At 35.2% G+C, this 13212-nt stretch overlaps 1 protein-coding gene across 3 annotated transcripts in view; it reads left to right on the top strand.

The window, feature by feature from the left end:
- trappc11 (trafficking protein particle complex subunit 11) overlaps positions 1 to 13212 on the top strand; it is a 54127-nt gene that overhangs the window by 5474 nt on the left and 35441 nt on the right. For all 3 annotated transcript variants that reach the window (XM_087280162.1, XM_087280163.1, NM_199626.2), the window contains 7 exon segments: positions 2469 to 2539; positions 2616 to 2730; positions 3790 to 3889; positions 5519 to 5592; positions 8271 to 8367; positions 8598 to 8731; positions 11683 to 11830. In XM_087280162.1, coding sequence (XP_087136288.1) covers positions 2469 to 2539; positions 2616 to 2730; positions 3790 to 3889; positions 5519 to 5592; positions 8271 to 8367; positions 8598 to 8731; positions 11683 to 11830 — 739 coding nt within the window.

Here is a 13212-nt window from a genome sequence, read left to right as displayed (position 1 = left end):
TAATTTTCCAGACACATTTAGCTGCTAGAAGTTAGTCAGATCACGTTTATATGTTCTTCTTTATGCCAACTGTGTAAATAATCATCGATGAGATGCTTATGATAAGCCGTTGTTTGTTTACCTTCAAGCTTTGCGTGTGCCTGTGAAACAGCCTGTGAGCGCCTGCACTCGCACATATTATGAACATCTCGACATGAGAAAGTGATCCTGCGAAAGTTGTTCACAATATTGATCATCCACAGAGTTTGTAATTTAGTCAAATGTTTACAAATACAAGCGCAGCCGTTAAAAGCTCATTTGGGGTGAATGATGTCAGAATTTACCGGTATTTTGGAATGGATGTGTGAATGCTCTTTTCCGGAAAATTTCCGTAACGTCCTCGCCTGTGTGAACAGCGCTTTTTTGAATATACCGGTAAAGTCGTTCCGGAAATTTTCCAGATATTTACCGGTATCACTGTGTGAAAGGGGCTAATGTTTCTGATGGCAGGTGGTAGTGAGTTCCAAAGCCGCGGAGCAGAGCGGCTAAATGCTCTGTTGCCAATAGTTTAAAGGCGAGAAGAGGGAACAGACAAGTGGAGGGAGGAAGAAGATCACAGTGTGCGAGAAGGAACAGAAATGTGGATGAGGGCAGACAAATGTGGAGGGGCGAGATTTTGGAAGGCTTTGAATGTTAACATCAAGATTTTAAAGTCAATTCGAAAATGAACAGGTAACCAATGAAGCTGCAGGACAGGGGTGATGTGATGAGAAGAAGGGGTTCTGGTGATGATACGGGCAGCTGAGTTCTGGACCAACTGAAGCTTACAGAGAGATTTATGAGTGAGACCAAAGAGAAGAGAGTTGCAGTAATCTAAACGAGATGTGACAAGGCTATGATCGAGAACAGCAGTGGCATGAGGGGTAAGAGAAGGGCGGAGACGGTTAATTTTGCGTAGGTGGAAGTAAGCAGAACAGGTGATGTTATTGATGTGAGAATCAAAGGATAGGGTGCTATCAAGGATTATTAATAACTTATCAAGATTATTAATAATTTATCAAAAAAACATTCTACTGAGCTCAGTTAAAGGTTTTGTATGTAGCCCTACAGTCAAATATTCAATAATAGAGCCGTGGCAATAGCCTGTGTCTAAAATGAAACAATTTCTCTTATCAGAAAACAATAAACACATATCCTAAGCGCAACATTGTTATATTTTAGCAAATATAAATGTGACACTGTTGATGACTACTTTTGTGATGATGATCTAACTTGAAGCCGAGCCATGCTCACCTGAACATAAACGTGGAGAAAACGTTTTCTTTGCATAGAAACAGTCGGCGAGTCCTCTGTCCGACTCCTTTCTGAAAGAGCCCTGCATTTCTTTCATGCATAGATAAATATAATTTCATTTGCTTTCATCCATTTATATTATATCAATTTTGTGGCAGTCCCGCGGATAAAGGCATGGACCTGAAGACACCATCAAATCCTGTCCTGCGCCGCACTGTTGCTTTAAGTCTTGTTTAAAATAATTTTGGTCTCAGAGTCTATTCAGCAGGAAGAGTGTGATTTGATTTGGTTTAAATTCTTTTCAAAGATAAAACAAAATGCAAATAAAGTTGATTATTTAAAACAAGTAAAAAAAAAAAAAAAAGAATCGATAAGTTATTAAATATGTTTAGAAAAGGTAAAAAAAAAAAATAGAGTAAAAAAAAAAAGGAACATAACATGCCGCCCCCCTATGCGATAGTATCATGTTTCGCCGATCTCACGAGGCCGATAAAGGCGATTCATATATCGCCCAACACTAGTATGGATTCATAAAAGGATTATGATGGTCTTTCTGTCATTCAGTTTCTGGTAGATTTGGAGTGAAATAGCCTTTTAAAGGGAGATTTCAATCCAAAAAATTAAACGTTTTAGCTAATTTAATTTATCTAAGACCATCAAAGATGTAGCTGTAGGTCTCGTGTGATTCATAAAATCTATGGTTTTGAATCTTCAAAGATTTACTAAACAAAAAATGTCCACTAGTAGAGTTTTTTATAGTGTTAGTAAAAGGGTTGTGCTTCACACAAGTAAGTGGGCTTGACAAACCACCTGTAAGACCCACCGATAGCTCTTAAATCCAGTAATTAAAATCCAAATGTTGCACCGTGGTCCTGCAAGACAAGACGTTTCATTCCACTTTATGTCCACACATGTAGCAAAACAAGAATAAAGCTAGACTTGACTTGACTTGTTACAATTCACGCTACTAACAAGGCATTAATCAAGACTATTAGCTCAATAAACTACTAATTAACTGCTTATTAATAGATAGTTAGTAGTTGGGTTTAGATATTGGGTAGGATTAGGGACGTAGAGTAGCATCATACTTTATAGCTTCTAATTAACTGATAATATCTTAATAATAGGCAGGTAATAGCAAAAGTAGTAAGTAGCGTTAATTGTGACTTAAAGTGTTACCAAAAATGCTTTCACAGAACAAGTTTACAAGGAAGGAACACAAAGGTCGCTGTTGTTCTGATTCAGAAGAAAACCCCTCTCCCACCAGGTAACGCAAAACTGAAATGCTTGCTTTTAGTACTTCAGTCTAGATGTTTTTGAGTGAATATGTGTCTGTGTAACAGGTGAAGATCTGGTGGCGTCTGAAAGGGCTTCTGCTCTGTGTGGAGCCTGTGATCTGTCTGGAAAATCCCTGTTTGTTCTGCCCCACACTGACCACCTGGTGGGATACATCATCAGGTTAGACACTTTTTAGAATGGGTCATCAAAACTCCTTTTTTAAATGCATCAAACAACACAAAATATTTATGTAGTGGTGTGTTGGTCATTGCGGTTCACAACAGGGAAAACCAGCAACAATCAAGAATGCATGATTATATGGTGTCATGACTTTGCAATCAAAAAATGTATTTATAATGGAAGTCAATGGGGCAAAAACAGCCACCAAAGTAACGTTTGGGTAGTCAATTTAAACATTACACCAAGGGTTAATTTGTATCAAGGACAAATATATGTACTTGGACAACAAATTTTGGTTGTCCTATAGGTCAAATAAACTAAAATGGCAATAGTTAAGGGAACAAATAAAATAAGAAACATCATCATCATCATTTTTACCTGCTTCTCCCAGGCCGGGTCGCGGGGGCAGTAGTTTTAGGAGTTAACTCCAGACTTCCTCTAACCAGCCACTTCCTCCAGCTACTCTGGCAGGATCCCGAGGCGTTCCCAGGCCAGCCGGGAGACATAGTCCCTCTAGTGCAGGGGTCACCAACCCTGTTTCTGGAGAGCTACCTTCCTGCAGATTTTAGTTGCAACCCTGACCAAACACACCTGTTTGTAATTATCAAGTGCTGCTTTAGGTACTATTAATTGGTTCAGGTGTGTTTGATCAGGGTTGGGATTGAATTCCTTAACAGGTGAAAATAAACAAGTGATATGGGAAAATCTTTGTTTGCATAATTCTGCACACTAGTAGTTGCCTAATTATGGTGTACATGTAGATGTTCTCTTAAGAAAGCCAAAACTTCACTTTTACTACTTAAATGTTCAGGTTTGAGGGTTTCTTAACATTTTGGATTGACCAAGAGCACTATAGTTGTACAATAACAAAATTAATCCTCAAGAATGCAACTTGCCTATTAATTGTGCACAGTGTATATAATTTTTCAAATGTGTAATTGAGTCCCCCTAGTGGTATAGAACCACTGGTCTAGATTCCACGACAGAATGAGGCAACTCGATTGCATCTTCACACCTTACAGTTTTTTGTTGTTGTTGTTGTGTTTTACCTTCCTGCAGGCTGGAGAATGCATTCTACGAACATGCTCAAACCTACTATTATAATGAGATCCGAAGAGTGAAATCCCACAAGGAGTTTCTCAACAAAACTACACACCAGGTAACCAGGAATCATTTCTAGAGCTACAATTATAAAATCCCTAAATTCCTACATACAGTAATTGTCTTTCCATCTTAGTGCAAGTGTTTGGATATTAGAATTCAGACACTAGTGTTATAACTGTGGCAAACAAGTTTTAAGACTATTACAACATGGGCTATTATTGACTGGGTTCATACGGTCATGGAAAACCTGGAAAAATCATGGAATTTTGACATGGCATTTTCCAGGAAAAACAGAACAAGTTTTGGAAAAGTCATGGAAATTAGTATGCTTGAAATTGAAGATAGGTTAGTTGTATTAAATTCTTCTCTCACATTATTAGTGCTATGTTAGCATCTAAATAAATTTTACATAGATATAAAAAGAAATGTAAACTAATACTATTCACCACATAAATGTTGACATAACATGAAGCATTAGGTGATTAAAAATTACTTGAATGTCCTGGAAAAGTCTTTTAATTTTAGTAGTCAAATTAGTTTAAACCTTGTGTTGGGGAAAAAAATGTCATATTATTAAAAATCTTTCTACATTTAGCTTTTTAAAGTAGCTTCTGAAGTTTTCTTTCTTTTTTTTTTTTTTTTGAAGATGTGCTATTTACATGGTAATATAATGAATCGAGTAAATGGATGCTAGGTGTATGATTTGGCATTCTCTTAATTTGTGTTTACTTTGGTTTATTTTTTACAATTTTAACCATAATTGCCTTTATTCTTAAGCTAAATTGTGATTATCAGTTTAATTGTGATACAGCACGATTAAAACAGGAATAATCATTTGAGCCCAATAAAATGTGACTAAACTAAACAAATTAACAATCAGTGATTTAAAAAAAAAAAAGTTCATTAAAAGGAGATATATATATATATATATATATATATATATATATATATATATATATATATATATATATATATATATATAATTATATTTTTAACAAATCTGTCTAATACTTGTCATGTTTTCTCATAACTATATATATATATATATATATATATATATATATATATATATATACATACATACATACATACACACATACACACATACACATAAGAGACAGATTTGTTAAAAATATTCAAGTTATAAGGTGCTGTGTACAAGTGCATTTGAGAAAGTATTGCACGTTTATTGCACAGTAGGGGAATATGAAACCATTCATGAGGTAGATGATCTGAGGAAAGAAACTATTCCTGCGTCTGGCTGTTTTTGTGCTTGGTGCTCTGTAGCGCTGACTAGACGGTAAGAGTTCAAACAGGAAGTGTGCTGGGTGTGAGGGGTCCAGAGTGATTTTGTAAGCTTTTTAATAGGAACGTCTGTCAAAGTCTCCTCACAATTAATCTAATTATTTCTGAAATACAATACTCAACTTCTTATTAGACGTATAGCTTTCATAAATATTAAATGGTGAAAAAACAAACTAAAGTGATTAACGATCAATGATTTTAAAAAATTTTATTTTAAAAAGAATATTTGACTTGGGACTAATAAGAAAATCTTTCAAAATTACCTCACAATTATAATAATTATTTCTGAAACAACGTAGTCGGTGTCTGTAATGAATATAATATCATGTTAAATATGAAAAAAACTAAACGTTCACCTTCATATCTCTTTAAATTGTAGTTGCTGTTTGTGAGGCACCAGTTTAAGATGGGATTCTTCAGTGAACTAAAGCAGGACACTCAGAACGCCCTCAAGTAAGTGCTGTCCTGAGAAAGTGAAAAGTGTCAAGGAATCTTGACACTTTCATAGATAAGTTCTCCCCAGAAATAAAATTTTGCCTTCATTTACTCACCCTTATGTTCCAAAGCAAAATGATTTTTCATAACACGAATATAAATACTATGTGAAGACTCTAAACACAAGTTTTCACACAAGTTCCAATTTTCTTAACAAAACTCTACACAAAAATGCCCTTTTATTTTGCACAGATTTAACTACGTTCTCACTCACGTGAAAAACAAACACATAATAGAATTAACTCACATGCAGAGCTCAATCAACACTCACTAGTTAGTAACAAATCTAACGACACACACTTCATAATGAAAATAATAAAATAGAAATAAGGTGAAAATAAAAAGAAGAGAAAGAGGACGAAGAACATTAATTCTTGATAAAATTTGTGCAGGGCGAAGCAGTGGCACAGTAGGTAGTGCTGTTGCCTCACAGCTGGGTCGCTGGTTCGAGCTTCGGCTCAGTTAGCGTTTATATGGGTAGTTTGCATGTGCTCTCTGCGTTCGAGTGGGTTTCCTATAGGAGCTCCGGTATCCCCCACAGTCCAAAGACATGCAGCACAGGTGAATTGGGTAGGCTAAATTGTCCGTAGTGTATGAGTGTGTGTGTGAATGTGTGTCGGATGTTTCCCAGAGATGGGTTGCGGCTGGAAGGGCATCCGCTGCGTAAAAACTTGCTGGATAAGTTGGCGGTTCATTCCACTGTGGCGACCCCGGATTAATAAAGGGACTAAGCCGACAAGAAAATGAATGAATGAATGAATGAATGAATGAATGAATGAAAATATGTATGCATAATAATAACAGTACAGTATGTTCTTGTGCATGACCCCACATAGAAATCTGATATCTGGCAATATATGCAAATTACATACATGGCATACGAGTTCATATTTAGATTTCATATGTATAAAATATGTCATATAGGCAACACACAGCTGAAGTCGAAAATATTAACCATCATGTCAATTTTTTTTGTTCGTTTTCAAATATTTCCCAAATATTGTTTGACAGAGCAAGGAATTTTTCACAGTATTTCCTATAATATTTTTTTCTTCTGGAGAAAGTCTTATTTGTTTTATTTAGGTTAGAATAAAAGCAGTTGAGGGACTAAGCCGATAAGAAAATGAATGAAAGAATGAATGAATGAATGAAAGCAGTTGTTAATTTTTTTCATATTCATGTAAGGTCAATATTATAAGCCCCCTTAAGCTATATTTTTTGATTGTCTACAGAACAAACCACTGCTATACAATGATTTGCCTAATTACCCCAACTTACCTAATTAATCTAGTCAAGCCTTAATACTAGTATCTTAAATAATATCCAGTAAAACATTATGTACTGTCATCATGGCAAAGAGAACAGAAATCAGTTAATAAAACTGTTTAAAAAAATGTTTAGAAATGTATTAAAAAGCTTCTTTTCGTTAAACAGAAATTGGAGAAAATATATACAGTTGCAATCAGAATTATTAGCCCCCCTTTGATTTTTTTTTCTTTTTAAATATTTCCCAAATTATGTTAAACAGATCAAGGAAATTTTCACAGTATGTCTGATAATATTTTTTCTCCTGGAGAAAGTCTTTTTTGTTTTATTTCGGCTAGAATAAAAGCAGTTTTTAATTTTTTAACACCATTTTAAGGTCAAAATTAATAGCCCCTTTAAGATATATATTTTTTCCATAGTCTCCAAAACAAACCATCGTTATGCAATAACTTGCCTATTTACTCTAACCTGCCTAGTTAACCTAATTAACCTAGTTAAGCCTTTTAATGTCACTTTAAGCTGTATAGAAGTGTCTCGACAAATATCTAGTAAAATATTATGTACTGTCATCATTGCAAAGATAAAGTAAATCCGTTATTAAAACTATCTTGTTTAGAAATGTGTTTAAAAAAATCTGCTCTCTCTTTAAACAGAAATTGGGGGGAAAATAAACAGGAGGGCTTATAAATATGACTTGAAATATTGTAAAAATGGCCAGTTACAGAAACATATAGTTACACGTATAGGTTTGAAATGACATAAGGACGAGTAAATGAGGTCAGAAGTTTATTTTGAGGTGAACTAAGCCTTCAATAACCCCCATTCCCTTCAATATGGTCACAGCCTTATCATTCTGCTGCCCAAAACTGGTTACTCACTGAAGCCATGCAGGGCTAAGCCTGGTCAGCACCTTGATGGGAGACCACTTGGGAATAACTAAGTTGCTGTTGAAGTGTTGTTAGTGAGGCCAGCAGGAGGCGCTCAACCTGTGGACTGTCTGAGTCCTAATGCCCCAGTAAAGTGAAGTGCTGTCAGTGAGCTCTGTCATTTGGATGAAACGTTAAACAAAGGTTAAAAATCCCATGGCACTTTTCGTAAAGAGTAGGGGTGTAACCCCGGTGTCCTGGCCAAATTGAAGCGTTTTGGGTGTATGGCCAAGCATAATAAATGCACATTACATTACATTAGATTACATACATTACAATATTAAAAAGATGGTTTTACAAAACCGATGATAATTCCTCATAGTCTCATTTATATCACTCTCTTATCAGCGATTACATGTTCTCAAGGTTGCGTACTACGCAAATATGTTGCATTAGTTTATAAGTTTAGTTATAAGTTAACATAATGTGTGCTCTGTCTGACAGGTATTACAGGACTGCATATAGTCTCGTTCATGAACTCCGAGCTCATGAAACCAACGTGCTGGAGATCAAAACCATGGCCGGTTTCATCAACTACAAGGTGAGCATCTCCGCAGTTCTAGATGTTCAGAAGAAAGCGTGAGTGATGTTTGCGTATGGTTATGAAAAGCAGTCAGCATGAGGTGTTATTTAACAGCTGTTAACACCACACAGGAAACCGGCCAGAGTTCGTTTCCTGTTTTCACCCTCCTCTAAATAGCATTGTCACGTTCTGTTGTATTTAATTCAGAGTGTGCCTCTTGAGTGGCTAAAGGTGGTCTCCTCTTGTAGATCTGCAGGCTGTGCTTTCAGCACAACACTCCGCTGGACGCCATCGCTCAGTTCCGCAAGCACATCGACCTGTGCAAGAAGAAGATTGGCAGCGCCGAGCTGGCGTTTGAACACACCGCCTGGATGTCCAAACAGTAAGACTTAACCCTGCCATATGCATGCCTGTTTATTTTCATTTTGTTATCTGTTGGCCCTTGTGTGCTGCTGGGGATGTTTTCATCCACTCTGAGCCACAACTTTTCTGTGTTTCTGCAAATAGAATGATTTTTGGTGACAAATCTTATTTTGACACATATTTTGGGAAATTGCTTTGAAAAAAAAACTCTATACAATTGAAAAACAAAAAAAACAATACACTCTGGGCAAATTTACTACCCTTTCATTATGTTGGGAGCTGTTTTTGCCCCATTGACTTCCATTATAATGACAGTTTTTGGTTGCTAAGCCATGACACCATGTAATCATGCATTCTTGATTGTTGATGGTTTTCCCTTTTGAGAAGAAGTTAAATTTAACATTTTTATTTTGAATCAACCATTGCAGTGCAAAAAAAAAACTGCGTGTGTGCGTGTGTGTGTGTGTGTGTGTGTGTGTGTGTGTGTGTGTGTGTGTGTGTGTGTGTGTGTGTGTGTGTGTGTGTGTGTGTGTGTGTGTGTGTGTGTGTGTGTGTGTGTGTGTGTGTGTGTGTGTGTGTGTGTGTGTGTGTGTGTGTGTGTGTGTGTGTGTGTGTGTGTGTGTGTGTAAGAGAGACCTTTGCACTTATGGCTGATTTATATTTCTGCGTTAAGCGATTGTTGTGACCCACAGCACCTGCCTGTAGTAGTTGTGCAGTTATACTTCTGCGTACTGTTTGTGTTGCTCTGCAATAGCACTTCTGAAACGCTAGCTGGCAGTAGGTTTTTATGTGCCTTTGTGTCGAGTTTCTTCGTGGGTGTTTTGTTTTTTTCTGAATGCTACCTTAATATACAAGTAGCTAAAACTCGCTCATTCAGAGGCGGTAACCGGCAGACGTGCAACAACTTTAATCATAAGGTAAACGCAAAACAAGTTTCCATCTGGAGCTCTTTCACTGACTTGACACTTGTAAACACTCACTCTATCAGGCTCGCAGCTCTCAGCACTGCCCACACTCATCACCAATACCAAGTCGACCAATCACTGAGCTTGCGCTACGCATGTAGTTACATTTTTTGAGAGGTGCGCGTAAGTTTCTGCCACAACAAAGGCTATGTGACAGGACAGAAGAATAAATCAGCCTTTACCTTGATATGTCTAAGAAATATGCACATCAGAGCATAGAAAACATAGTAAGTGTATTTATATTTATGCATACACACTATAATCTGCAGTTTTACTTAACAGAACTCAATATAAAAGCCAGAAACTGGCCTGTTTTGCATATGTCTAAAGTGTTAATGCTGCCAACTGATGCTCAACACTAAAAATTACCAATTTTACTTCTTCCCAACAGGGAAAACCACCAAAAAATCAAGAAAGCATGATTACATGGTGTCATGGCTTTGCAATCAAAAATTGTCAATTATAATGGAAGTCAGTGGGGTCAAAACAGTCCCCAACATAATGAAAGGGTAGTAAATTTAAACAATACACCAGGATTATAAGCTTTTAAAAGGCACAATATGTAAAATGTTTTCATTAATTTATACCAAAACCACTAGAACATTGTTATATAATTGCTTATGTACTTGTATTATCTTTAAATGGTTCTAAGAATGTACAAAGAAAACATGGAAACAGCAAACGGTTTAATATGCTGTGGATTTTATTAGGTTTCACAGAGAACAGGTTATAACTGAACCTTAAAAGGGATCTATTACAATATGTAAAATAAGTCTCTGATGTTCCTAGAGTGTGTATGTGTACAATAGTTTTAAAACAGTTAAAATAGTAAAATAGTTTTTTGTAACTCACACTTATTGAAGCTTAAATAAATTAAAGCAATGTAAAATATACTATGCGTTGGTGGCATGGTGGCTCTGTGGTTAGCACTGTTGATTTACAGCAAGAAGGTCGCTGGCTTGAGTCCAAGCTGGGTCAGTTGGCATTTCTGTGTGGAGTTTGCATGTTCTCCCAGTGTTGGCGTGGGTTTCCTCTGGGAGTTCCAGTTTCCCCCACAATCCAAAGACCTGCGCTATAGGTGAATCATGTAAACAAAATTAGCCGTAGTGTATGAGTGTTTGTAAATGCGAGAATGTTTGGGTGTTTCCCAGTACTGGTTTGTGGCTGGAAGGGCATCCTCTGTGTAAAATCTTTTGCCGGAATAGTGGTTCAGTATCCTGTGGCGACCCTGATAATCAGGGACTAAACCAAAAAAAATGAATGAATGAATAAATACTGTGCGTTGTCATGACTTTTTAATTATGTAACTTTTAACAGTGTGGACTTCAACAAGGATCATTGAGCTATAGGTCAAAATGGGGCTCTAAATAATCCTAGAAAGGATTAAATGTTTTATCATGAAATGATTGGTCAATAAAAGTCACCACTAACTCAACTTTTGTGAGTTTTTTTTTTTTTTCTGTTCAACACAATGGAAGATATTTTAAAGAAAGCCTGAAACCGCTAGCCACTGACATCCATAGTAGGAAAATAAATCAAAATAAGTGCATTTTTTAATTCAATATTTGCCATAATCTCATCTGAAACATGAAGACAAGTAGGGACTTATAGAAGCCCCTCCTCTTTTTTTGGAAAACAGCCAATAGCGTTTTGTTTTTGTCACAGCTCTCGGTGGTTGAACTTAAGTGCATCAAATGAAAAGCAAATGAGAAGTATCTTAAAGGGGACGGGGCATGTCAGATACTATAGAGCATTTGATTGGTCAGAAGATTTGTGGAGAAAATGAACTATGAGGTGATGAGGTGATGTCAAAAAAATTGTTGATCCATTACTGCGGAACTGACAAACTGCTGACAAATCTTATAAATGCAAATGTTGTCACTGTTTTGGAGCACATTAGCTTACAGATATCCTTATGACTAACCAACTGATATTAACATCTGAAACACTATTTTAAATTGACGCGATCTTTAATAGTTCCTTTTCTCTCTCTCTCTCTCTGCAGATTCCAGTCGTTTGGTGATCTGTTCGATGAAGCCATTAAACTGGGTCTCACCGCCATCCAGACCCAGAACCCAGGCTTCTACTATCAGCAGGCGGCTTATTATGCACAGGAGCGCAAGCAGCAAGCCGGACAGCTCTGTAGTCATGAGGTACGCATACCCACAATGCAGTTCATCAGTGTTCCCAGGTGAAAAAATATATAATTAAATGCAATTAAAATACACTTAAATACCCGCAAATACATTTTTAGTACATTGTTATTTTTTGTGTTAAATAAATGTTTGATGGTTTTACACTATAAATATACAAATTAAAAGTATATTTATACTTCAGTAGGAGTTTAGTACACTTGACAAAAGTATACTAAATACTAGTAATACTTAAATAAATTTTTAGTGTACTACAATAAAGTGCACTACAGAAAAAAACATCCAGAAGAGTTTCATTAGTGTGCTTTTCAAAAGTGTGCTTTAAATGCTTTAAACATGAGTTGATTTTAGTACACTGTTTACATACTAATCCTAAGTTTAAAATAAGTTAATATATAAAACATCTATTAGTAATGTATTGTAGCAGAAGTACATTTTCCCAAAAGTTGTACTTAAGTACACTTAATGTGAATGCAATATTATCACTAACACTTACATTGATTTTGAGTGTGGTAATTTTAAGTTTACATTAAATTGACTTTATTAAAAATCTATTAGTAATGTATTGTAGTAGAAGTACATTTCCCCAAAATACTTTAATACAGTATTTAGCACACTTTTTTTTTAACAATTTGTATATTCTTTTAATATATTACTATTATACTTTAAATTAATCATAAATATATTTAAATGTTTAAAAGTAGGGTTCAAGTGTATTTCTAGTTGTAACTAAATATATATATTTTTTAAATACAGATATAGTATGTTAAAAGCACATTTTAGTTCAATTTCAGGGTGTCTCAAAATAGCACAGTTGAGTACACTTAGATGGTATTAAGTTTATCTTAACATATACTTAATACTATCTTTTAGTACATTAAGTACAAAATTAGTGTGCGAAAATAGAGCACTTTTAGTACATTATTTAAAAAAAATACTTAGTGTTCTTAAATTGTATTTTAGCACACTTTCACATTTTGTATATTCTTTTAATATATTACTATATGCTTTAAGCTATTCTTAAATATATTTATAAATGTTTAAAAGTAGGGTTCAAGTGTATTTCTAGTTGTAACTAAATATATATATTTTTAAAATACAGATATAGAATGTTAAAAGCACATTTTAGTTCAATTTCAGGGTGTCTCAAAATAGCACATTTGAGTACACTTAGATGGTATTAAGTTTATCTTAACATATACTTTATACTATCTTGTAGTACGTTAAGTACAATATTAGAGTGTGAAAATAAAGCACTTTTAGTACAGTACTGAAAAGTGTACTAAGTATACTTAAATAAAGTGCGTTTTAGTGCACTTTTTTACCTGGGTTATCTGTATATAATGTAATATAATAATATATATAATATAATATAATATAAT

The sequence above is a fragment of the Danio rerio genome, chromosome 14, assembly GCF_052040795.2.
Source record: "Danio rerio strain M-AB ecotype USA chromosome 14, GRCz13ab, whole genome shotgun sequence".
In the NCBI taxonomy this organism is placed as follows: domain Eukaryota; kingdom Metazoa; phylum Chordata; class Actinopteri; order Cypriniformes; family Danionidae; genus Danio; species Danio rerio.
Note: the sequence above shows the minus strand (reverse complement) of the source record. Positions and strands in the feature narration are given on the sequence as shown.